Genomic DNA, 21,937 nt, shown 5'->3' with positions numbered 1-21,937 from the left:
GAACTACTCGAGCATAGTTTGCAATTGTGTATACAGGTGGGTAGCCCATCAGCCTTGGATCGACTTAAGCCTACGGGAACTAACCTCATTTGGACAGAGGAGTAGGCCAAATTGCCGATCGATGACGCTCTCGAATCTTCAAGGGTGCCCAAGTCTCCCCATCGAAAATCCCGAAGCGAAACGCATGCAAGATGGAAGCTTCATCAGCGCCCTGGACTTTTCGCATTCGCTACCGGCCGTTAGATGTTTAGAAATCCCGAGCAGCGGAATATAAACATGAGCTAAGCCCCAGTTACACGATGGTTCAACTTGGCTGACGCGAATCTACCCGGTACAAATGCGTACAAATAGCGGTACAACCCCCTCACAAATCTAAAACACAGACGCTTTGGACCTCTACTTTCACCGCGAATACATTCTCGACTCGAGAGTCTGTTCAACAGACTGCTCCAATATGGCGCTCCATGTATTAGATAACTATTACCTCGCTATCACTCTGTTGATTACAGTTGGATACCAGCTGTTTTTCTTCGCCATAGCCTTTTCTCTCAAGTTCGACAAGCTCACTGGTAAGTAAAACAGATTTGTGGCCACAATTTCCCCACTAATCGTATTTGAATCTAGATTTCGCTGGCGGAACCAACTTCGTTGTCTTAGCTATTATTACATTGTCATTCAGTTCCGTTGACCATGAGCTGAATGCCAGGCAGATCGTGGCTTCTTTGTTCATCATGGTCTGGGGCGCTCGACTCTCGGGTTTTCTACTATTCCGAATCATCAAGACCGGTAAAGATGACCGTTTTGACGACAAACGAGACAAATTCTTCCCGTTCCTTGGGTTCTGGGTCTTTCAAATGATCTGGGTTTGGACTGTCTCCCTGCCAGTGACAATTATAAACTCGCCAAATGTTACTCAGTTCCCGCAACCGGCTTTTGGTACTGGTAGAGACATCGCCGGAGTAATTTTGTATGGCATCGGTATTATTATGGAAAGCTTTAGCGACATTCAAAAGTATATCTTCAAATCTAAGAAGAGCGATAAGTCTGCGATCTGCGACAAGGGATTCTTCAGCTGGTCGAGACATCCAAATTACTTTGGAGAAATCATTATTCAGTTTGGTATGTTTCTTTGGCGCAAGTTGAGTTTGCGCGAAGACTAATGCAAACAGGCATCTTTATGATTTGTGTCTCACCTGCTGCCGATGGTGTTGTCACTGGGGGAGCATACAACGCGCTTTACGCTTCGATCCTGGGAGCCTTCCTTCTTACAATCCTCCTTCTCTTCATCTCTGGCTTGAATCTACAAGAACGACCAGGCGCGAAGAAGCGATACGAAAAAGATAATCATTGGGAGGAGTATTCGAGATATCTTAAACAAACAAGTATCTTGATTCCATTTCCACCACAGCTATACGAGAAGATGCCCACGATACTGAAACGAACGATATTCCTCGAGTTTCCAATGTACGTGTTCGACCCAGCAAAGCATTCATCAGGCGCAAAGGGACAAGGAGGCGCTGAAGAGGGTACTCATGCTGGCTCTGCGAGTAGACAGAATTCGCAGGGGAATCGTCAGAGCGGTGATCAGTTGGTGCATGGACAACATACCGCAAACTAAAGAAAAACTGCGTGCATATCTGGGAGTCAGGAGTTTATGAGCGACATAGTATGTATAGAATCGTAATCAATAATAAACCACTTGTTTTACCTGCTCATAAAGTTTGGTCACATAGTGTAGTCCAATCTGACTGCAGGAATAAGGTGCCTGTCATGTGATGTTTGTTCGATGACTCATCCATGTACAGTCGCTATCTTCTGCTCTTTCCTGTCACATGAATAGTCTCTGTTTTAAAATGAGGAAGGAGCAGATGGTGTTGTGCGAATGTCACTAGTATCTGAACTCGCCTCGGGGCGGCAAATTTGAAACTGATCACATTCACATTCACCACCTTATTAAATCAATCAACACAAGAATCACAACATGAAATTTGCATCCACCTAACCACCGGTCCTGCGATTCCCCCAACCTCATAAAATCATAACAGTCATACGGCATTCGCGATGAACGTCTCGTGCCAATGCGGCGCAATCGCCTTCAAGACACCGCTCCCAAAACCGCTCGCGGTGTATATTTGTCATTGTGATGAGTGTCGCCGTCAGACATCATCAGCGTTCGGCTGCTCAGCGATATTTCCCAAGTTTCCATTGCCGTCAAAGTCGCTGCTGTCACTATATTCGTAAGTCAACTCCTACACAACCTGCTTCTCATTACGATGCGACCACGCGTTATCATCACTCAAGCCGAGGTGAAAGAGCGCATGTATCACGGAGTCACGAGACGTATTCTCAGAATGCACGCTATTCGCCCAATGGCAAATCAGTTCTGATTCTATGAAACTGACATTTCAACAGGCGGCCGACTGCTTCTGGGCATTTGCTGAATTGCTATTTTTGCAAGACTTGTGGAACTCGTTTGATACATTCGACACCCGGGAAAGATATTGTCTCCGTAAAAGGAGGATGTATAGAAGGGCTTGACTGGCAATCAGCGCGTCATATTTGGTGCAAAAGGGCAATGGTGCCGATTCCAGAAGGGGTTGAGAAATTCGATGAAGAACCAACGGACGAAGCTCCTCAAAAGGATGCACCTTTAGGCTCGGGTGAAGATGTCAGTTTTATGCGTGGCAGTGGAGGAAGCCCGGATGATGATGCAAAGAGAACCGAGAAGCGCAAAGCCAAGGGCAAAGAAAAGGAGAGGATAGGCGTCGAACAACGTCCTGCCTCTCGAGAACGCCATATTCAGAGTGCTGCACGGAATCTAACTAGTGGAGAGACCGAGAATGCAGCTTTTCTGGCCAGTCGTCGAATGGAAAGTCTGAGAGGGCTTAGGGCGAGCACTGAGCTAGATGTTGCCGCCAGCGGGCTAGATGTGAAAGGTAGCGACCTAACAAGCAGTAAAGAACGAGAGCGAAAGCGAAGCCGTCGGCGGGAAAACGAAAGAGAGCTAGAGAAAGAGAGAATGGCTCGTTGGGAAAAATCTGTAAGAGAAGAATTAGACAAGATCGAGCTCGAAAGAAGAATCGAAAGCCAGCAAAGGGAGTTGGACGAGTTGCGAGCTTTGCAGGCCCAAAAGCAGCCATCTGAAAGATCTATGAGCGGTCCAAGTGGTAGTTCAGAAGCTGAGAGTAGCAGACGAAGACCTCTCAATGTTGGGAGTAGCTCGAGGCGGCCAGGATAGACATAGAATATATGATATGTACTGTTTTTATAATTGGGGAGGGAGTTTTGGGAGATAAAGAATGCCTCCATTAGACTTATTGGTGAGCCCATCTATTAGGTCTTTCTTGACAAGTGGTATTCTAATTCAACCAGTGTCTTCCCAAATACTTTCACTTATCCTCAAGGACTAAACTCAAAACATCAAATCGCGAAGCATACGAATTCATTCAGTAACCGACCAGTGATGGCGGCATGCTTCGGTTGCCTGGATTCTATTGTTCAACAGCCACCACATCTTTTTATTTATATACACTCAGTCAGGGCCAAGATTTTCAAATTTCGAAATCTAAAATCACGATGCTGGGATTATTCGTCTATGAATGTCGTCCTGTTCGTAATTTGTCGATTCGGTCGCTGCCAAGGTGCACAGCTGTGCACGTAACGCAGTCGCACCGCAGAATTCAGATATCACGATTTTCGCAATAAGAATTTGTTTGAGCATCATTTCTCATTCACAGTTCAGAACATGTCAGAATTCTATTTTTGGACCACGCTAGGCCCTTGCATAAGCTTAGCTCGTGTGCGATTCGAGACGTGGGGCGAATATTTGGACCCGAATATCTGGGCGGGCCCGTTTGACACTCCACCATGTCGCCCCTGATTAAAATTATGAGTCGCCAAAGATCGACCTTGAACATTGTATTTTTCTACCGTCGGTTTGGGATTGAACCTAAAGACATACCAATCTTTTCCTGACAATGTTATTCTCTACTTTACCAGCACTTGCTACTCTTGCCATCTTTACCGGAACAACTATCGCAGGTAGAGAGCAAGCAGCGTTTCGAGGGTCTGGGGCGAAATACACTACAGAAGATGTTAGCACCGGTCGAGGGAATCTTGCAGGAATTTTCGACGGCGATGTTGCTGGGAGTTCCGGATCAGTAGAGACACATATTGGCCCTGAATGCGGCGGTAAACCAGTTGGCTCCAAGAAGCCCATCTCACTCCCTTCCGACCGCTGTCTCTCCATGCACAGCTGGTCACTTCGAATCCTCACTCCGGCTGTTTGCGCCAACGGTACCCGCTCTAAATGGGCACGCTTCGAAGGTCCCAAGTGTAATTACGGAGAGATCACATTCGAAGATGGACTTTTAGATATTGAAGATTCAGATTTGAAAGAGTGCAAAGAGATGGCCAAGTCAGGAAATAGAGATATTAAAATCGGGAGTATGGCTTTCTGGTGTGATGGTTTTGGAGATGTCAAGAGGCCCGACCCGAATGCGCCACCAGTCGAGGAGAAACCGAAACCAAAAGCGGGAAGTGTTAGTGAGACTGCTTGTTCAGGCCCACCATTCTTCAGACACCCGAAAACAGACACTTGTATGAACCTCTCGACTGAGAAATTGAAGATTTACTCTTCCGGGATCTGTAAAGATGGGACACCTGCGAAGTGGGCGAAATATGCGGGTAAGGATTGTGCTGGAACGCCCGCTGAGAAGCTGGATGTGGGCGAGGAGTTGACGGAGAAGTGTCTGGATGTTAGTGATACGAAGAGCTTTGCCTTTTGGTGTACTGGTGAGGGACTGGGGTGGAAAAAGACTCCGCACAGGACTGGTCGAGCTGGTAAGGGGTGGGTCGTGAATTTGTTGATTGCGTTTGTGGTATTGTTGATTGTAGGCGGGGTTGGGCTGGTTGCGTATGCGTTTAGAGATCGCATTAAGGTATGTTTGAGATCTGCGTCAGAGAAAAGGAGAATACTAATGGCCATTAGGAGTTGCTTCGGAGAGATGGGTATAGTTCCATTGCTTTGTAGGGCTGGAATTGAGTCAAGAGGGAGGGTAATGTTAAGATGAAGTGTGATGAGAGCTGTATAAAGTTTTAATTGTTTATACCCTTAATTAAAGCGCTACAATCCATTGATTCTTAACCACTGAGTTGAGACAAACCAGGTTGTCTCTTGATGAAGAGGAAACCATATTTTCATCCTAAGATCCACCTGAGATCACTCTCATTCCGATCTTGCATTAATCCGTTCTTCTCTTCGACTTCAAACTTCCCAATCTCGGCGTGGCGCCCCAACTTCCAAAGTCTAGGCAAACGAACAGTACACTCTTCGAGCGCCGTGTCCGACTTTCGTCGGGATTTAAAATGGGTCTCACAACCATACTTCTCTTCAACACCACAGCTTCAGCACCTTGGTATGACATTCTCTTCATGGCCTGCAAACGTTTCTCGATGCTCGTCCTCGTCTCGCATGCTGCTGTGTGGCTGGCTTGTTGGAAGTGTTCAGGCGAGGAGCCATATTCAAGATGAATTGGAGTGTACGCCCTTTACTTGAGGGCTCGGCGTTGAGTGCTTTCTGGCTACTCGCTGGGACTTGAGATAAAATTTGGTTCTCCGAACGTGGGAATGATCTTTGAGCATGCCTGTCCGATGAATACTTCGAACAGCCCGTGAAGCGAATCCAAAAGCTCATCTTATCTCAAAACCCCCTCAATACCCTCTCCCACGCCTTCCGACCGTTTCCTCTTCCTCTTCCCCATTCCCCCCTTATTCCCCTTCTCTCCCTCTTCCGATCCTCTCTCCCCACATCCCCCCCGATTCCTCTTCTTAATCACATCAGTCTTCAAACTCAACGGTCGATTCGTGCCATGCAGCCGCAGAAACAGTCCGCATGCATTACACATGGGCACGCCGTCGGCGCCGCGGCGCCATAGAGGTGTGTTGTGCGTAAGACAGTTTTTGCAGGTTATGGGTGGGGAGGTGGCTATGATGCGAGTTTGGGGGGGGGGACGGCGTTTGGTTTTGGGAGGGGTGTGGGATTCGGGAAGGGTGTTGGTGAGGTGAAGGGGGGTTGGAGGGTTGGAGGTGGTGAGGGGGGAGAGGTTCCAGGATGTGCAGGCGTCCTCGAGAGGGGTGAGGGAGTCGTGGTCATGTTGAGGACCTACGGAGGATGTTGTAATCTCTTTGAGTCCCTCCTGAAAGTTACCTTCCACAAGAAACGGATTTTCCCACTCTGTGAATGATGAATGCTCTTCTGAGCACTCGTAGGAAACGGAGAAAGCGACTTTCCTTGGTGGAACAGTATTCTGATCAGACTGCGGTGATATATATCCAGGTAGCGAGTGATGCCGACCAACTGTTTGTTCACTCCTAGCTGCTGGTCGTATCATATCTTCCTCGGACGAACTTGATAGTCCGCTCGTCATTCCATATCCAAACCCGGGTAGTCCTACGAGTTCTTGCTCGCTAACTAAATCTTCCAGAAAATCATACGTGTTCTGGCGAGAGGTGATCATTGCAGCATTACATTGGTTCACCGTATCCTCTGTTCGTGCAATTTGCCAATTCTCCAACTTCCACGGCTCAGCAGAAACACTCTTCCGTGCATCAAGCGACGATGACTGACTATTCCATCTCTCATCTGTAAACATAAAATCGTGGTCCAGCTGGTCTGCCCCGGGCGACATAAGAGGACTGATGGGATTCGATCGATGGTGTTTAGATGTGTAAGACCACGGATCTCGCAATTCTGTTTGGAGGTGATCGAAGGTAGTCTCTCGGCCATCAAGACTGGTATGTGAGCTTGCGAAGAAGACAGGAGATGTGAAGTCATTCGGTGATTGGTAGGTGGAATCGAAAGACGAACGACCTGTTGATGTTGACGGATATTGGTTCATGATGAGGAGGCACGATGTTTGGGCCCAAGAAGCATGTATTGCGAGCTTGATTTCTCGTAGATCGCTGGATATGCGTGTTGATTATTGCTGACCAGAGCTCTGGTCAGCCTGGATACTTGATTTTGGTTTGAGTCTGTGTTGGAATTCAACTTACCAGTTTACTATAACGGGCGTGATAAACAATTTCCTAAGTATATCTCTTTTCAACTTTCAAACGTTCGAAATTCCCTCTTCATAGTTCGCTCGTCACACAGGGGTTCGAAGTCGTGCTTCTTTAGAGCAGTTGCATCATATCTCGTAATGAATTACTCTTACCTTGAATATCGTGAAGCAAAAGACAACAACAATGTAAAGGACGAAAAAGCAAAACTTCGGGGGATCTTGCCTTAATACCCATATATAAATCATAGCTAATTGATGCATAATGCGCTTCGTGGAGCTTGTATGGCACGGAGATCCGATGACCAAGTGCGCAGAACATTCAAAGAGCGAACATGCGCACTCGACTGGTATACCGGACTCACTGCACGGCGGTGTCTTTCCTTGCAGACCGAACTTGGTGCAATTGGCAAAGAAGTTGATACCATATGGGATTGGCACGTGAAAATTGCCAGCCATCGTATTGGTCACCGTATCATCGGATTCTTGCAGGCAATGGGAATGCTGTACTAAACGGAAAAGCGGTGAAACTAACGTTGCATCCCATACATTTGCTCTCGAAAGGTTCTTGCATATGATATATATGTGTGCCTCACGGGGAATTGATGAAGAGGGGGTGTTTGGATGTGCTTTCGTCGTTCAAAGTCTCGAACGACAAGGATCTCCTCTCGAACGAAGAGAAAACTAGAACGAATATGCACGACTGCTAGAAATGCTCGCTGGAACCAAAAGTTTGACTGGGGTATATTAATGATAATTCTATTAGCACAGCTTGAAGCAACAGCAAATATTCGACAAGATCACTTCTCCCAGATCCTCACAGTCTCCAACTCAACCTCGCCCTGGCCCATACGTCGTCCTTGGTAGAACTTGCCTTCACGACCCAGCTTCTTCTCAGTAATGAATTTTCGTAGCCACACCAGACACTTTGCAATACAGAAGATGATAATAATTGCTACAGCAATTCCAAACACGTATCCGGCTACAGTGCCTTTACCCACTCCACCAATGTTGTCGCCGTTTTCATCTTCGAGTCTCGGTGCTGGGTTGAGGAACGAGTATGTGTAAAAGTGTTTGGTTGCATAAGTGACGTATGCAAGTCCCAAGTAGCAGGCCAGAATAACACAGAGGAAGAATACATGGATCCATGGCGCAGGATTGATCCGCGTGAAAATTATCTCGAAGAGAGCAAATGCGGTATTCAACCCATGTTGGGAGATATTGGACCAGAGACCGAATGTTGTTGCAAATGGACCGTCGTAGAGCACGCCCCAGAACACGATCGATACGAGAAATGGGTATGTGGTTATGCTTGACCAGAAGAGATAATGTAGAGTTTGGAGGGGTCTTGGAAATCGATTGAGAAGAGGCGTTCCCCCATTGAGAGCGTAGGAGAAGGTATGGACCGACGCGATTAGGAAGTAAAAAGCAATTCCCCAGTAACAGAGTACTGCTGATGTCAGATACTGGCAGGCAACAAATTTTGTAGGAGACATACCAGTGAAGTAGGAGAAGGATTTGTGAACATCATGTATGTTCAGATCATCATGCTCAGCGGCCTCCCAACCAATTATGAAAAATATAACCACAAAGGCATATAGTGACTACGAACCAATTAGCGCGTGGAGTGAAAATTCTTGCTGATGGGCTTACAATTAATGCTCTACAAGCAAACAGAACCCATGGTGGTAAAATCCACGATGTCTCGAATCGATGGCTGGGGTCCCAAATCTCGGTCCCAAACTCGAACGGATTGCTCAATCGCGCCATTGCCTCCTAGAATCCTCCTCGGATATCGTCGTCGTCACCAGAAGAGATTATTGTCTCGTAAAACTCGGGTCTTTTGCATCAATTGCGCGTCTTCGTTTGCAACCCTTCTAGAAGGAATCCAGAAAGGGATGGTCGGAATTTAACTTCAATGAATTCAAACCGGCGCTTGTCAAACCAGGATCTCATCCAGGAATTGATCGATTCCTGTATGGGGTATCCCAGATCGTTGTGCCAGCTTGGGAAATCGAAGTGGATTTGGCCGGAAGTTGAAGCTTGAAACAGTTGTGGGCGCGACGAATTAATCTATTTGATCCCTGTTCAATCAATGCTGTAAACGGTTCTGGTCATGGAAGGAAAACGACTCGATATTTCGGAGGTTTGGGTATTGAAATTCATCTCTGGAATAAATGTTGGAAAGTTGCGAGGTTGGAGTTGGCACGATCAAGGGCGTGTCTTTGTTTCATTGGAGTGTTGGTGTCGCTGGAGGGGAAAAGTTTCAGGGGTCGAGCCTTGGAATTGTTCGGTCATGCCTCCGGACATGGAGCTAAGCCTTACAGTAGCGTGGGAAATTTTGATGATTTTCATCTGCGATCGTGTTTGAATTTCCTTTTTTGGGTTATCGGTGCTGATGATATTATTCTAATACTATATTCAATAAGCTTCTGGAACTTCTTTCCCTTCTTTATTCCCTCTTAGCAGGTTGTGGCTACAGATGTGGGAGTTTCTGTGACACTGAAAAGCGCCATGATTTTCACCTAGTAACAGAAGGGGTGTTCTTATCAAGCGCCATCCTGGAGTCAATAGGAGAAATACAGTTGAGTAGACTGCTGATGGTAGATACATTTGATTCGTTTGTAGCCAAATGTAAAAACCACAGGCAAATTGACACCCTTCACTTTCTGACTTTTAATTTTCTTTGCTCGAACTCCAACATCTCTCAACACTTTCCCAGCCAACACGTCAACCCAACCACTATGCATGATCCATAGCAATAACGAACCATCATCCATCATAACAGCCTAATTCTGTCCCCACCCAATACCCATAACTATCCAACACCTAGCCTTCCCAAATCCACACACGGGTGATCGACTTCATGCATATGCGTACCATTGATTCAGTATTTCGGGTAATACCTTGATCATTATGACTTAGTGGAAACATTGAGGGAAGCTTGCGTAGAAACTCGAGTCTAAAACTCGGTAGAGTGAGATTATGGGTTTTGGGATGTTTGACTACTACAATATGGTTTTTGGACGGGTATGACGGAAAAGTGTTGACTTTTGAGAGTGTTGGAAACCCCTTACAGGTGCAGAGAGACAATCTGTATCACAAACACTCATTTATTGATCCAACAAACAGAACAGTGCAGGAGAAAATGAGAAGCAGGAGATAGGGACTTACCTTTACGGAGTATGTAGTACCATAAGGCTGCAAATTCCATGCATGTTGGTGGAACAGCTAAGCAGTATGCTGTGATCGAGGCTTAGCACAATGCTGATAACATGTCTATGTTGGGGGCTGCAGACTAGATCGTATTCAGTCTAATGAATGTTGGAGGCCGGTATTGTAAGTTGGATGTGGCATGATTCCTTGCCGTAGGCAACTTCTGATGAATTAATCAAAACTAGATTATCTTACCATTCCAAGTGAGTACATCTAAAAAGTCAAACACCGTTCCACAGCCTCTCAACACCCCTCCAATACCTCCCCTCATCCTCCAACAAAAGCGCACAATGCTTCCCCCTCCCAAAATGTTCCCGGAAAACAATATACCCCAACCCCTCCGCCTCCTCAGCATGTTCTGCAATATCCTTCGTTCTAACCATCTGATCCTCATCACTAAACAGATACAACCTAGGCGTCTCAATCCGAAAAACCTGCGGGTTGTTGAAATCAAAACGTATTGCATCGATCAGGTTCTTCTTCCGGAGAATCATGTAGCCGAGCATGTATCCGCCATAGATCATCTTGATGAAAAGGAGGCCAATTAGACGGATGAGGAAGAATTGAGGGAGGATGGCTGCGAAGGCTGCGACTGTGTCTTTGTAGGAAGCTCGGCCGGGCGAGCCGTCGATGACTAGGGCTTTCAGAGGTAATGCTTTTCCAGTTTGCTGGAGATATGTTTTGGCTATCAAAGCACTGGTGTAGCCTCCTCCCATTGACGCGGTATGCAAGAGGATCCTAGCATCAGAGGGAAGATGTGCTAGAATTTCGACAACTGGCGAGATGCGTTTGAGATTCCAGGATGTAGTAGAAATGGCACAATCGCCGCCTGTAGTTCGAATAACTATGATTCGTGCACCTGCGTAAAGCTTTTCGTATCCATAGATGTATTTGGTGAGATGGCGTGGGCTGGAGTCCATCCATCCTGCTATGATGATGAGATCTGGACCATTGGAAGTCTGTGTTGAAGTAGGTTCGTGTATGTATATCGAGGAGCTGAGATGTTTGAAGTGTCTAGGAAAAGGACCGTTTCTTGAGAGTGACATCTTCTATCAACCTTTGACTAAATGGGAAGTTAACATTTTATAAACCTAGAGAAAAACGATCAAGTGACGGCCATCCATGAGCCAAGAAATAAGAAGATTCTTGCAAAAAGAGTCAATCGACACACATGAGCCAAGGAGGAAATCGATATATTCGTGAGCAACTAATCAAGAAAGAAAATTGCCAAAAAAAGAAGCTTGATGTATGGATTGAACATACTGTGATTCCCACTAACAGGGTCGAACTGTTGACCTTAGCGTTATTAGCACTACGCTCTAACCAACTGAGCTAAGCGGGATGCTTGATGCTGATTGGATGACTACTTTTGATGTTTTTTAATTTATATTCTATGTTAAATGAAGTGGAGTAGAGTTGGGAAGTAAAGCATGGTGGGTGACAATACCGAAGTTATAGCACTTCAAAACCACACAACTTCACATGAGTAAACCAAACCGAGGTATAGTACATACCAAGCATTGACATATTGTACCTCGGTGGTAGCAGTTGGATATTCGTGGTAAGCAGATATTGTAACCTGGTTAAAGATATCTGGTTGTCTTGTTGGTATTTGGGCTGGTCACGTGACATGGACAGCGAGTCGGGTTGTAGCATATCAATCCGACTGGCCATGGAGAGACACTTGCTTTCACATTCTTACCTCGGTGTTGTTGAATTTGTACTGACTGCAGGGTATTTTACGAACAATATATGAAGGTACCCATTGCGTGGACCCCTGTTTGATGCGAGGTGAAGCGCTGTCAACTGTGCCGTAGAATGTGCTATTGGCTAGAATCAAGAATATGTTGTTTATCTTATCGAAAAGAAGTAAGACATCGAGGTTTGATTGCACGGAATGCTTGGAATAAAATCGTGGGAGGATAAGGACTTCAAGGAATACTCGTCGGCTGGAGACGGTACTCGAAGACTCCGTTTCCGTTACCCGCAACAATGAGCGAGTACTCATGTTGGCAATACCTACATCAGGTCAGTCTAGAGGCTAGAACATAGATTATGAGTAACAACAATATTTACTCTGCTGGATTGTCCCCTCAGATTACTTTTTTCGCAAGAAGCTTTATTTCAAAGGCGAAGCTTACAACATTTCTAGTTCTACAATTGAACTCCTCAACACTTGTCAATCTTGCTCACGGGTCAACCGGTAATGTAGAGTCTGGCAGCATAGAACATCTGTTTTCAAAGGAAGCTAGGAGTATTCAGCGTTGATTAACATCGGATTGTAAGTCCGTTAGTCAAGACATATGGCAGGCAAGGTTGGTTACCTTGACACGACACGTTCAGTGCTGCATTTCATCTACTATTATCGAATTTTTGTGAATCCCACTCCAGAATTTAAATCCTAGCCTCACACTGGGTTGAAATACACAAAAAAAACAGAATAATCTACCAATCTTTTGTTTGTTGTGAGCATCACATTCTTGTTCGACGTCAAGACTGGTGATTTTAGCGATACCACCGACACAGTCCCGGATGGTTGCAAGTACTAGTCACACCCATTCCTGAACACGTATGTCGAGTTTCTGCATTGTATGACGAAGTTTCTCATAATTCGTATACGAAGTACTTGCGGCGTGACGTTTCCAACGTAGCAGATAGCAAGATATGTAAAGTCATCCTGAATGTTTCGAGGGGGTGGCGATGAGGTCAAACAGCGCTGGTGGAGAGGATTTGAAACCACAACGACTCAGTTCCATTTCTGGGTTGGCCAATTTGCGACACCACCAAAAGCAGAAACCATCCCGGAACACCGTACAACGGCTTCAACAACGACTGGCTTTCAGACCCTGAAATCACGTTTCCCGCTTCCCGTTGCTGGGCCCAATGAAGCATCTGAGCGACCGCGTGGAAAATAAAGGGTAGGCAATATCAGACGAGATATTCGCGCAACGTCCAGGATTTTGGCTGATTTTACGAATTGGGTGTGTCGCTGCAAGGTTATTCTTGGGCTTGGGGTCGGAGCTTCGGCGATCTTATAAATTGAAAAGGAATAGAAACATGTTTCAAAGCGAGGCTGGAGGATGTCATTCTGACATCGAAGACTGCAAGTCGTAGAGAGGCGCACCACAGGCGAGCACTGGATAGGAATATTCCACGGCAGGAGAGTGCTGCAGGCCGCGAGATCTTGAGTCTCGACCTCGCTCGATGAGGCGGAGGATGATATCTAACCGTCAGCATGTACAACGACCCCTCGGCGGCACGGCTTTGACAGCTGAGCTTTCCAGTTCAAATCATTATCGTTGTGGCGTGAGCACGGCGTGTATGAATTGTGGAGAAATCAGCCATCAAGACATGTCAATTGAGTTGTTCAGCAAAGGAGAGTCCCTGGTACTCGAGTACATCTGTATTATCTTCTGTGGGCGTTGGAAAAGGCGTTCGTCCCATCAGCCCCTCATTACTCTCAAATCCAGCCACTTTGAAGCTGTTGGATAGATTGCCGATGCAAAAGCGCCGATGTATTGAATCTTGCCGCATTGGGGAAGTTGGCAATTCGAATGCAATTCTGGTATCCTGGTGTCGTTGGTGCGAGTAAAGCTCCCATCCCTTTTAAGTTTTTGGGCGCCACCTCCCCGCAAAACCAGTCTACAATTGACCATAATCCCGCCTGGCTCACCACCATCAATCCACGCAGGAGTCCACGTCGACTCCACGCAGCAGTTGTCCACGCTCATTACTCGCCCAAAGCGGCTAGCCGGGAATTATTCAGAGACTGATTGTACTTTTCCATTCAAGCAGGAAGCTACGGTGTTATTGTCCTAGTCTAGCTGTTTTTGAATTGGTCTAGATATCATTCACGCACCCAATCTTTCGACCACCACCTCCTGTTCGTGAACCTTACACATTGCTCGGATTGTCGTCCACCTCAACATTCCATCGTCATCGTATTCGAAACTTTGGCATTCTTGTCTCAACTGCAGCTCGACGATCTCCTTGCGCACGAGCCGTTTGTCTTAGGACAAAACGGATGAACGCCAGCTCCACCTTTCGAGTCGTCGACACCTCCTGAGCATTGAGCAAAGACAAAAAAGCGAACGATCCGGGTTAAAAGCTTCGGCAGCAGCCTTGTGTTATCCTCCGTGTGGGCACGTCTAGTACAACAGACTATTGGTGAAAGTCTTTGGAAAGCCACGAGTACGATTGTTCCTGCGTTAGGTTCAGACCTATTCTCAACTACTGGAGCTCCACAAACCGACCTCGAGCAATAGCGTTTCAGTCCAGACTACTGCAATTTTCCGAATCATTGCATACAACAACCGATTGAGTTCGGACTACAGCTATCTGCGGGCACTACCGTTGTTGGAACTTGCTGCTGGTACGGCTGTCTGAGACGCTGGGTCGGTGGCAGGCAGGAAGCCCTGGTACTCCGTACAGTTTGCTGCCATTCCCCTCATTGTCACACCAGATTGCCAACACTCTGCACTTCGCCTGGTTGAATTGGGATACCAACGGGCCAGAGCGAAAGATCTCGCAGTTGCGGACGACATCGATAGTTGGGGTCTGGTATCCCCGCCCAGCAGATGCACGCCCGGACAGTCAACCAGGGAACTGAGTGGTTGCACACCACCAATTCCGCGCATTAGCTTCATTTTCGTAACTCTAGCAGCAGGTGTAGCTACCTAGCGAGCGCGATCATGGCGCATTTCTACGACTCGGACGAACAGCGAGATACTGCTGGTCTTCCCATCATTCTCGAGCCGGATGACGCTTCAATTACATCCCCAACTCGCGGGAGAATACACGACGACCCGTTCCACGACAACCACAGGATGGCCTCTCCATCGAGGGTGTCGCCCGCAAAGGACCTCCAGGTCCCCACGCACCCAATTCCCTCGATGCAGGAAGCCTTTGCAGAATCGATGTTCGAGGTTGCAAGTGGAGTCACTTCTCCCAAATTCGAAAAGGTGAAAGACGCCGCCGCCAGGAGGAAACAGTTGCTGGATCAAGATATTGATGAGGATACCTATCCAGGCAGATGGAAGAGGACACCGAGCCAGCAATACCACGAGCTATGGAAGTTGATGGCACAGATCTCTTTCGGAATATATCTGCTTCTGCATGGAATTGCCAAAGACGAGGACCAGGTCATGAATATTTTGCAGGGCCATGTGGACGAGGTCGACGAGTTTTTGGAAGCGACGATGGAGGATTTCGATCTGGCTCAAGAGGATATCGACGAGCGATTAAAGTTCTTGAAGCTGCCACTGGAGAATATTGGTATCTTCGACGCAATGCTGGAGGATCGGAACTTTCGCTATCAGATTGTGAATGGGAACGAAAGGATTGAGCATGTCATCACACGTACTGCTGCCGCAATGAACGATGCTTTAAAGGACGTCCAACAAGGTATGGACGCATGCAAGGAATTTACAATATATTTGGCTAGGGAACATGACGGTGCGCTTTGGAAGAAGGAGAGGTCTGATATGCAGAAGGTCTTCGACGCGATGAAGGGTAACGTCGAAGGATGGTACAAGGCGTATGTGTCACTGCAGACAAAAGGTAATCACCTGGCTGCTGCATTGGTGCAACTTGGAACCATTGTTGCGGAAATGGACAGGAGGGCGGGGGAAGTCAGTAGGAAACAGAGAGTGAGTTTCATTCTCCATGCGATGCGATCGTGCTAATAATGTTTAGTTTAGTACTGCCGGTGCTCCCTCACCCCCGCATTCTCCCCAAGGCCCCTCTGGTCGACTGTCTCAGCACCCCAGCCCAGCAACGACGGTAATCGATCATTCTCGAGGACCGAATTCTCCACCATTCTCTGCCGAGCGCCATTCGAGAGGTCCTTCCCAAGAGATGAGACTGTCAATGGCTAGAGAACTTCCTACAGACCCGAGCCCGATCACGCCAGCGATTCGAGCTACCCTGCCAGCTTTCCAGATGGTTAACGAACGCGAGCGAACACCTGAGGATGAGGAGGATGACTATCCAGCAGAGTTGGAAGCAGTGGTGGAAGCTGAACCAGAACCCGATTTCATACTGAAGCCTCACACATATAGCCCTTCTCCGTCACCGAGACCTCCGGGAACACCAAAACTACCGTCCCCTTCATTACAACAACCTCCATTATCACAGCCGCCACTCCAAGAACCTCCACCACCCCAAATAAAGCCGAGGTCATCATTGCGCCAACGGTTCTCCCTAAAGCGGAAAGAAACTCCAATTGAAGCTACCCCGAATCCTCCTCCAGAGATTGCACCAGACAATTACTGGGGGCCCAGACAACGAGTCAAGTCTGTGTCTAAACCCCCTCCTCAAGAGCTAGAAGCACCGGTAACTACCCCACCATCACGAGGTCTCGACTCTGCGTACTGTTCTGATTACGAGAAGCCACTCCAGATAACCATTCCACAATCTGGATCGCTACCTAATTTCAATGCTCAATTCTCGCAGCCACTTTCCGCATCTACACCAAAGTCGAACCGGTTTAATCAAGCTCCTCAGTCTACGACATTATCACCCCCTATATCTACTACTCATTTCTCATCTTCACGTCAGTCGCCCCGACAATCGCCACGAGTTCAAAGCCGCGAAGTTGAAGCGCCACCGCCATCAATAATAACCCGAGATTTCGTTCCATCCCCACGATCTGACCGGCAGTTCTTCCGACCTGTAAATGCCTCACCACATTCGCCCTTACAAAGGCCGTGGACTGCGGCTCCTAGTAATATAATGCATATCCACAGCAACTCCTCATCCTCGAACCTAAGATATGGTCATACACACACTCCTTCCCAGTTAGGAAATCGGAACGGTGCTCCTAGTGCGATGGGTATGAGCATGATGAGCGACATGACGACGGTCACGGAAGGTGGCCAAAAAGTCAAAAAGAAGCGTAGCGCTTTCGGCTGGCTAAAGAAAGCCTTTAGCCTGAGCGAGGAGGAAAGAATGGCTTTCGAGCAACGGCGACGTATGACGGACGATGATTATCGAGCTGGATATCACGAGAAGAATACACAACAAAGATGGGTTGATGGCAAAAGAGTGGAAGGCAGAAAAACTGATAGCCAAAGAGTTGAAGGCAGAAGGGTTCGGTAATAGCGATTTCCCAATGATGTTTGCATGGAAAAGAGAAGGAGCGAGCATATACCCCATATTTCTCGTCTGGGTTTTGTTGATTTCTGTGATATAAGGTGTTTGCTTTGTCTGTTATCCCCACTTTCTCATTTTTGGTACAAAGCGCTCGGCAGGGTAGCGAGGAGTTATGGCGTATTTTCATTGCAGATCTGGAAATTGACGCTAGATGGGAAGGAAAATAGGAAATCTTAAAGGTGTGGATGAGAAGGGATGGAAAAAATGTCCTTTGAATCAAATCCCTAGGACTTCTCTCCTATAGGTCGATGAAGTCCATATGGAGGAGAATATTAATTAATACAATATGACAAACAAATCCGAATGGAATATCGCATCTTAGTTCAATTGGTATACTGGTGCTGTTCCTCTTGAGGGGAAACTCCTGTGCTTGTCTGGCATCGTGGTCGAAGCTGGTCATCTTGTATCCAATTTGATGAGTAGGGATGGCACGAGGTTATGGTATCCTCTGAAGAAAGGTTGGCTCTTTTTCCATCTTGGTCTGGTGGGTGCTAATGGCCTTGTCTTATTGATCCTTCACAGGGCTGAATCTCGACCTCGCTTAATTCTTCGGTACGCCCCTGACGATCTTTTTAAGCGCTTGCACCCTCTAACGCTAGTTTATTGGTTATCTGAACGACTCAAGTTTTGTCATTGGCTTACAGAAATAATGACAGGCTTCGGAAGCCATCACGGGAGGCGGCGACGGCGGCGGTAATTGGAAGTTTCGGAAGGAATGGAATAAAGCATGATACCAACAACCTTATACGTAAAATGGGGAGTTGAACCGGCCGTCATCATGTGGGCTTATAATAACATGGACAACCAAATTGCCACTGTACAACTCTTGTGTCTTCTGTCGAAGGAGCCATCGTCGGTACTAATAGAGAGCGTCACGGCCTACGATCTACCTGCTAGTACGAAAGATGGACTTCGACACGAACCAGTGGTATCAAATAACAAGGAATAAGAAGGAAGACCAATCCTTCGTTGGCACCATATTATACGCGGAAGACCATACCGAAGGCTCAACATTCTTCCAGATCACAAACCTCACCATTCCCGAACAATTATGGCAGATCTACCCTTTCGACAGCACTCACTATGTGCTTCGTTCCAAAGGCTCTGGTCCAAACAGTTTCCTTCACTCACGCTACGCAGGAGATCTGAAAAGACTCCCCGGGAACACGTTTCCGGATATGAAAGACGCGTCGCTGCAGGATGATAGCATGTTATGGCAGATCTCGCCGTGGAATGATGGCACGTTCTACATGACTAATAAGGAGAATGGCACGGATTGGCATATGCAGGTTATGCCGGATAGTCAGATGGCGATGTCGTCGAATGTTACGGCGCCGCAGCCCGGTCAGAGGTTTAGTTTTATGGAGGTGAAGGAGATTGATGATGTTAATTTTTCGGTTATGAGGGTATGTTATGTTCTGGATGGTGTAAGGGATGGGGCTGATTTTGGTGTAGCTTACTGGTGCGATGACGAGTTCAACTTCTTCGAGCTCAATATCGACAATGACGGCTGTATCTGCATCTACGACAGGAATTGCACGAGCTGACCCGACCACAACCCCCCAAAGTACATCCTCTTCAGCTGCCTTACCGCCATCCACCCCATCAAGCACTCTCTCCACCGGCGCCAAAGCAGGAATCGGAGTAGGTATCGCTGGAGTAGCAGTAATAGCACTCTTGGGCCTCATGTTTTTCTTTCTTCGAAGACGGAAAGCGAGGGCCTCGGTAGACTTAGATGCACCGCCCATGTATTCCAGTACGAACCCAGTAGAGAAGTCAGTGAGAATTGGGAGTAATGGTGTAATTATGGAGGGGTATAAGGAAGAGCCGTCGAAGAGACCGGCGGAGTTGAGTGCTTTTGTCTTGCCTGCGGAGATGTCGAATGAGGGGAGACCGGTTGAGTTGCCTGCGAATGTGAGTCGTGAGTCATGATTCGAAAGGCTTAGGGGGATCTAAGAGGGAAAACGGGATTCTCGTCATTTTCCGGAGACGCATGTATCAAGGAGCCTGGATTTGTTTAGATTTATGCTAATAATGTGGTGGTATGATATCCTATGGGTGTCTTCGAACAAAGTGGGTGATAGTCGGATTTATTAGAGATGATCAACTCATACAATAGATCAGAAAATTTGATAGTACGACGTTGTTCCTGGTTCACGACTAAAAGATTGCTATACACAAGATAAACACAGGAAGTCTCTGGATTATGAGGCAACGTTCTGGCAGGTCCCGCCCAAGTCACCTTTTCAGCTAAAAGTGCTTATGACTCGCAATGTTTGTTGATACTCTTAGTAATTGCTTCATGCAGGTTTCCATATAAAATAATTATCTCAATATTGTTTGTTTGCGAGTGACTAATTACAATATACATTAGTTCCATGTATTCATGAGTACGATTGCCTCCACTTGCCCTTTTTTCTACTCGTTTTATAAGGTTAGCGGTCTAGGCATACATATTATCCCATTATCCTCAATGTCGTTGTCCAGATTATTTTTGCCATTATCTACTACTCTCATACCTCCTACGTGTCCTCGTTTATCTACGTTTATATTAACAATTGACCCATCATGGAGTAGGAAGTCATTTATGCCACAAAACCCGTTGACCCTCATATAATGGTACATTTTATTACTTATTTTAACGACCAATAGAACATTAAGATATGCATATTTCCGACAGTACATAATCTGGACACAAACAAAACAGGCGTTTGGATGAGAAGTGAGTATGCACCATACTAGATCTAACAACTCAAACGGAAATAGTGCATGCCAGTGGAAAATGATCCGTTCATCCTCATATTTCTGATTCTCTGGTTGCGAATTCTCACAAATATCAGCATCGCTCGTTCCGTCTACATAATCACCATCCTCAACCTCAATTCTCGCTTCTCTACGCAAACATGATGCTGACCAGGAGTGCTTCGAGAATACAACCATTTCGACTGGGCGACCTGCCTACGGATGTCTTCCTTCAAATCATAGCAAACGGACCGTTGCTTGTTGGCTGTTCTTATAATCTTCCTCCCCTATTACTTGCCTTGTTGGCAGAGCCAGAGCTCCATAAAATGGTAAGCTAATTCAATTCCAGAATAATATTGTATCTCTTTTACAAAATTTAATTTATATTATAGGCGTTAGAAGTCTACAAACGAGAAAACAGAACGTTCGCCATCAATACGCCCGACTTCCGCCAAAATCTTCGCAACTTATCGATATTCGAGCTCGATCAGATTCGTTGTATTCGATTCCTCTGGTCAGCGACTCACCAGGAAACCGATGTGAACCAACCGGTAAAAGGCGACAAGATAACCCTCCTCAACAGTCTAGTAAAAATTGTGTTTGTCTGTGGATTTGCCGATTGTGACTTCCTCACGCCGCCTTCGTGTGCAGCAAGTGCCCAAACCTTGGTCAATGCAAGTAGAAAGGGGTTGAGTGGGTGGAATTGGGGTTGCCAAATTCTGTGGTGCAAGAGCGACGTAAGAGACGTTTTGTCGCAGGAGCACAAGAAGGATTCCGTTTCCCATCCACGAAAACACAAGGAAGAGTTATGAAAGGGAAGACGAGAGGAACGATTTGGAAATGGGATGTACCGAGGTGGGCATGGTTGAATCCGAGGGCTGAAGTAATGACTAGCACGTCTAGAATGTTCTGAAGGTGTGAATTTGTTACAAGGCGGCTACTATGTACATACCAATGTCTTGTTGTTTGGTATGGCAATCATTCTGAGTCCGTCAGCGAGAAGTGAGGGATGCTCGCGGAGGACAAGACAAGTGGCAATCGAACACAATATTGACTCGACTAAGTTGACTAAATATTGTGTATTTAGTGTATTAATTTGGAACATTATCACTATTTCGTGAATCGTTTTAAGTAAATGAGATTTTTTAAGCTATTCGAAGTCGGCGTATTATTGAGTCCCGGATTAGTAGTAGGTGACTGACACTTATTTTGTCCTCCGGGAGGGGTGATTTACGTGCTCGGAAGCAGAGACGTATTTGAAAAATCCGGAAGTCTTAACTTTTGTCTCAAATATGGAGGGGTCTCTAGGTGAAAGATCGATAAATGCTGTACAAGTCGATGGCTCACACAACGGACTTTCCACATCTTGTTTGGATTCGATTTAAGGAAATTTAGACCTACATGAACGCCATGATTAATGAGCTGCTTTCGATCATGGATTACTGAAATGACAAATTCCACTGTTACATGGTATCGTGGGTCAACAGCATGGGCAATTTGGGTAAGTGACTACACCTCAGTAAGTAGTGGGGGCGATAAGTAATTGGCCAACTCTTTCTCAATTGAGTCATGTTAACCAAATTCGTTCAAACAAAAGGTTTTTGGAGCAGTATAAATAATGAGGCGGTGTGGGGAAGCGGCCTATAGCTCGCGCCAAATAGTAGTTATGATTGAACGAAACATTAGGCACAAAGATAAGTTAGGAAGCCAGTCGTTTTGACTTTCGCTTTTGCTAGTCTGGAGGTTTACACCAAAAACTTCACTTTATA

At 46.5% G+C, this 21,937-nt stretch overlaps 7 protein-coding genes across 7 annotated transcripts; 4 read left to right on the top strand and 3 right to left on the bottom strand.

The window, feature by feature from the left end:
- Nucleotides 1-454: 454 nt before the first annotated feature.
- On the top strand, nt 455-3,238 carry GLAREA_07797 (Mss4-like protein; the record flags this gene model as incomplete). The annotated part of the gene is made up of 4 exons (XM_008082484.1): nt 455-569; nt 625-1,119; nt 1,170-1,587; nt 2,413-3,238. 4 exons carry the CDS (start codon nt 455-457, stop codon nt 3,236-3,238), a joined length of 1,854 nt encoding a protein of 617 aa, XP_008080675.1.
- A 739-nt stretch (nt 3,239-3,977) lies between these two features.
- On the top strand, nt 3,978-5,032 carry GLAREA_07796 (uncharacterized protein; the record flags this gene model as incomplete). Its single annotated transcript, XM_008082483.1, has 2 exons — nt 3,978-4,940; nt 4,991-5,032. The coding sequence occupies 2 exons, from the start codon at nt 3,978-3,980 to the stop codon at nt 5,030-5,032; spliced, it is 1,005 nt and encodes a 334-aa protein (XP_008080674.1).
- A 664-nt stretch (nt 5,033-5,696) lies between these two features.
- On the bottom strand, nt 5,697-6,899 carry GLAREA_07795 (Glucocorticoid receptor-like (DNA-binding); the record flags this gene model as incomplete). The annotated part of the gene is made up of 1 exon (XM_008082482.1): nt 5,697-6,899. One exon carries the CDS (start codon nt 6,897-6,899, stop codon nt 5,697-5,699), a length of 1,203 nt encoding a protein of 400 aa, XP_008080673.1.
- Nucleotides 6,900-7,858: 959 nt separating this feature from the next.
- Nucleotides 7,859-8,828, bottom strand: GLAREA_07794 (uncharacterized protein; the record flags this gene model as incomplete). Its single annotated transcript, XM_008082481.1, has 3 exons — nt 7,859-8,508; nt 8,557-8,662; nt 8,712-8,828. The coding sequence occupies 3 exons, from the start codon at nt 8,826-8,828 to the stop codon at nt 7,859-7,861; spliced, it is 873 nt and encodes a 290-aa protein (XP_008080672.1).
- Nucleotides 8,829-10,495: 1,667 nt separating this feature from the next.
- Nucleotides 10,496-11,320, bottom strand: GLAREA_07793 (alpha/beta-Hydrolase; the record flags this gene model as incomplete). The annotated part of the gene is made up of 1 exon (XM_008082480.1): nt 10,496-11,320. The coding sequence occupies one exon, from the start codon at nt 11,318-11,320 to the stop codon at nt 10,496-10,498; it is 825 nt and encodes a 274-aa protein (XP_008080671.1).
- Nucleotides 11,321-14,965: 3,645 nt separating this feature from the next.
- On the top strand, nt 14,966-17,372 carry GLAREA_07792 (uncharacterized protein; the record flags this gene model as incomplete). The annotated part of the gene is made up of 2 exons (XM_008082479.1): nt 14,966-15,922; nt 15,969-17,372. The coding sequence occupies 2 exons, from the start codon at nt 14,966-14,968 to the stop codon at nt 17,370-17,372; spliced, it is 2,361 nt and encodes a 786-aa protein (XP_008080670.1).
- A 959-nt stretch (nt 17,373-18,331) lies between these two features.
- On the top strand, nt 18,332-19,358 carry GLAREA_07791 (uncharacterized protein; the record flags this gene model as incomplete). The annotated part of the gene is made up of 2 exons (XM_008082478.1): nt 18,332-18,832; nt 18,882-19,358. 2 exons carry the CDS (start codon nt 18,332-18,334, stop codon nt 19,356-19,358), a joined length of 978 nt encoding a protein of 325 aa, XP_008080669.1.
- Nucleotides 19,359-21,937: the final 2,579 nt, after the last annotated feature.

The sequence above is a fragment of the Glarea lozoyensis genome, assembly GCF_000409485.1.
Source record: "Glarea lozoyensis ATCC 20868 chromosome Unknown GLAREA16, whole genome shotgun sequence".
Taxonomy (NCBI): domain Eukaryota; kingdom Fungi; phylum Ascomycota; class Leotiomycetes; order Helotiales; family Helotiaceae; genus Glarea; species Glarea lozoyensis.
The sequence above is the reverse complement of the archived record's forward strand: the minus strand, read 5'-3'. Positions and strand labels throughout refer to the sequence as shown.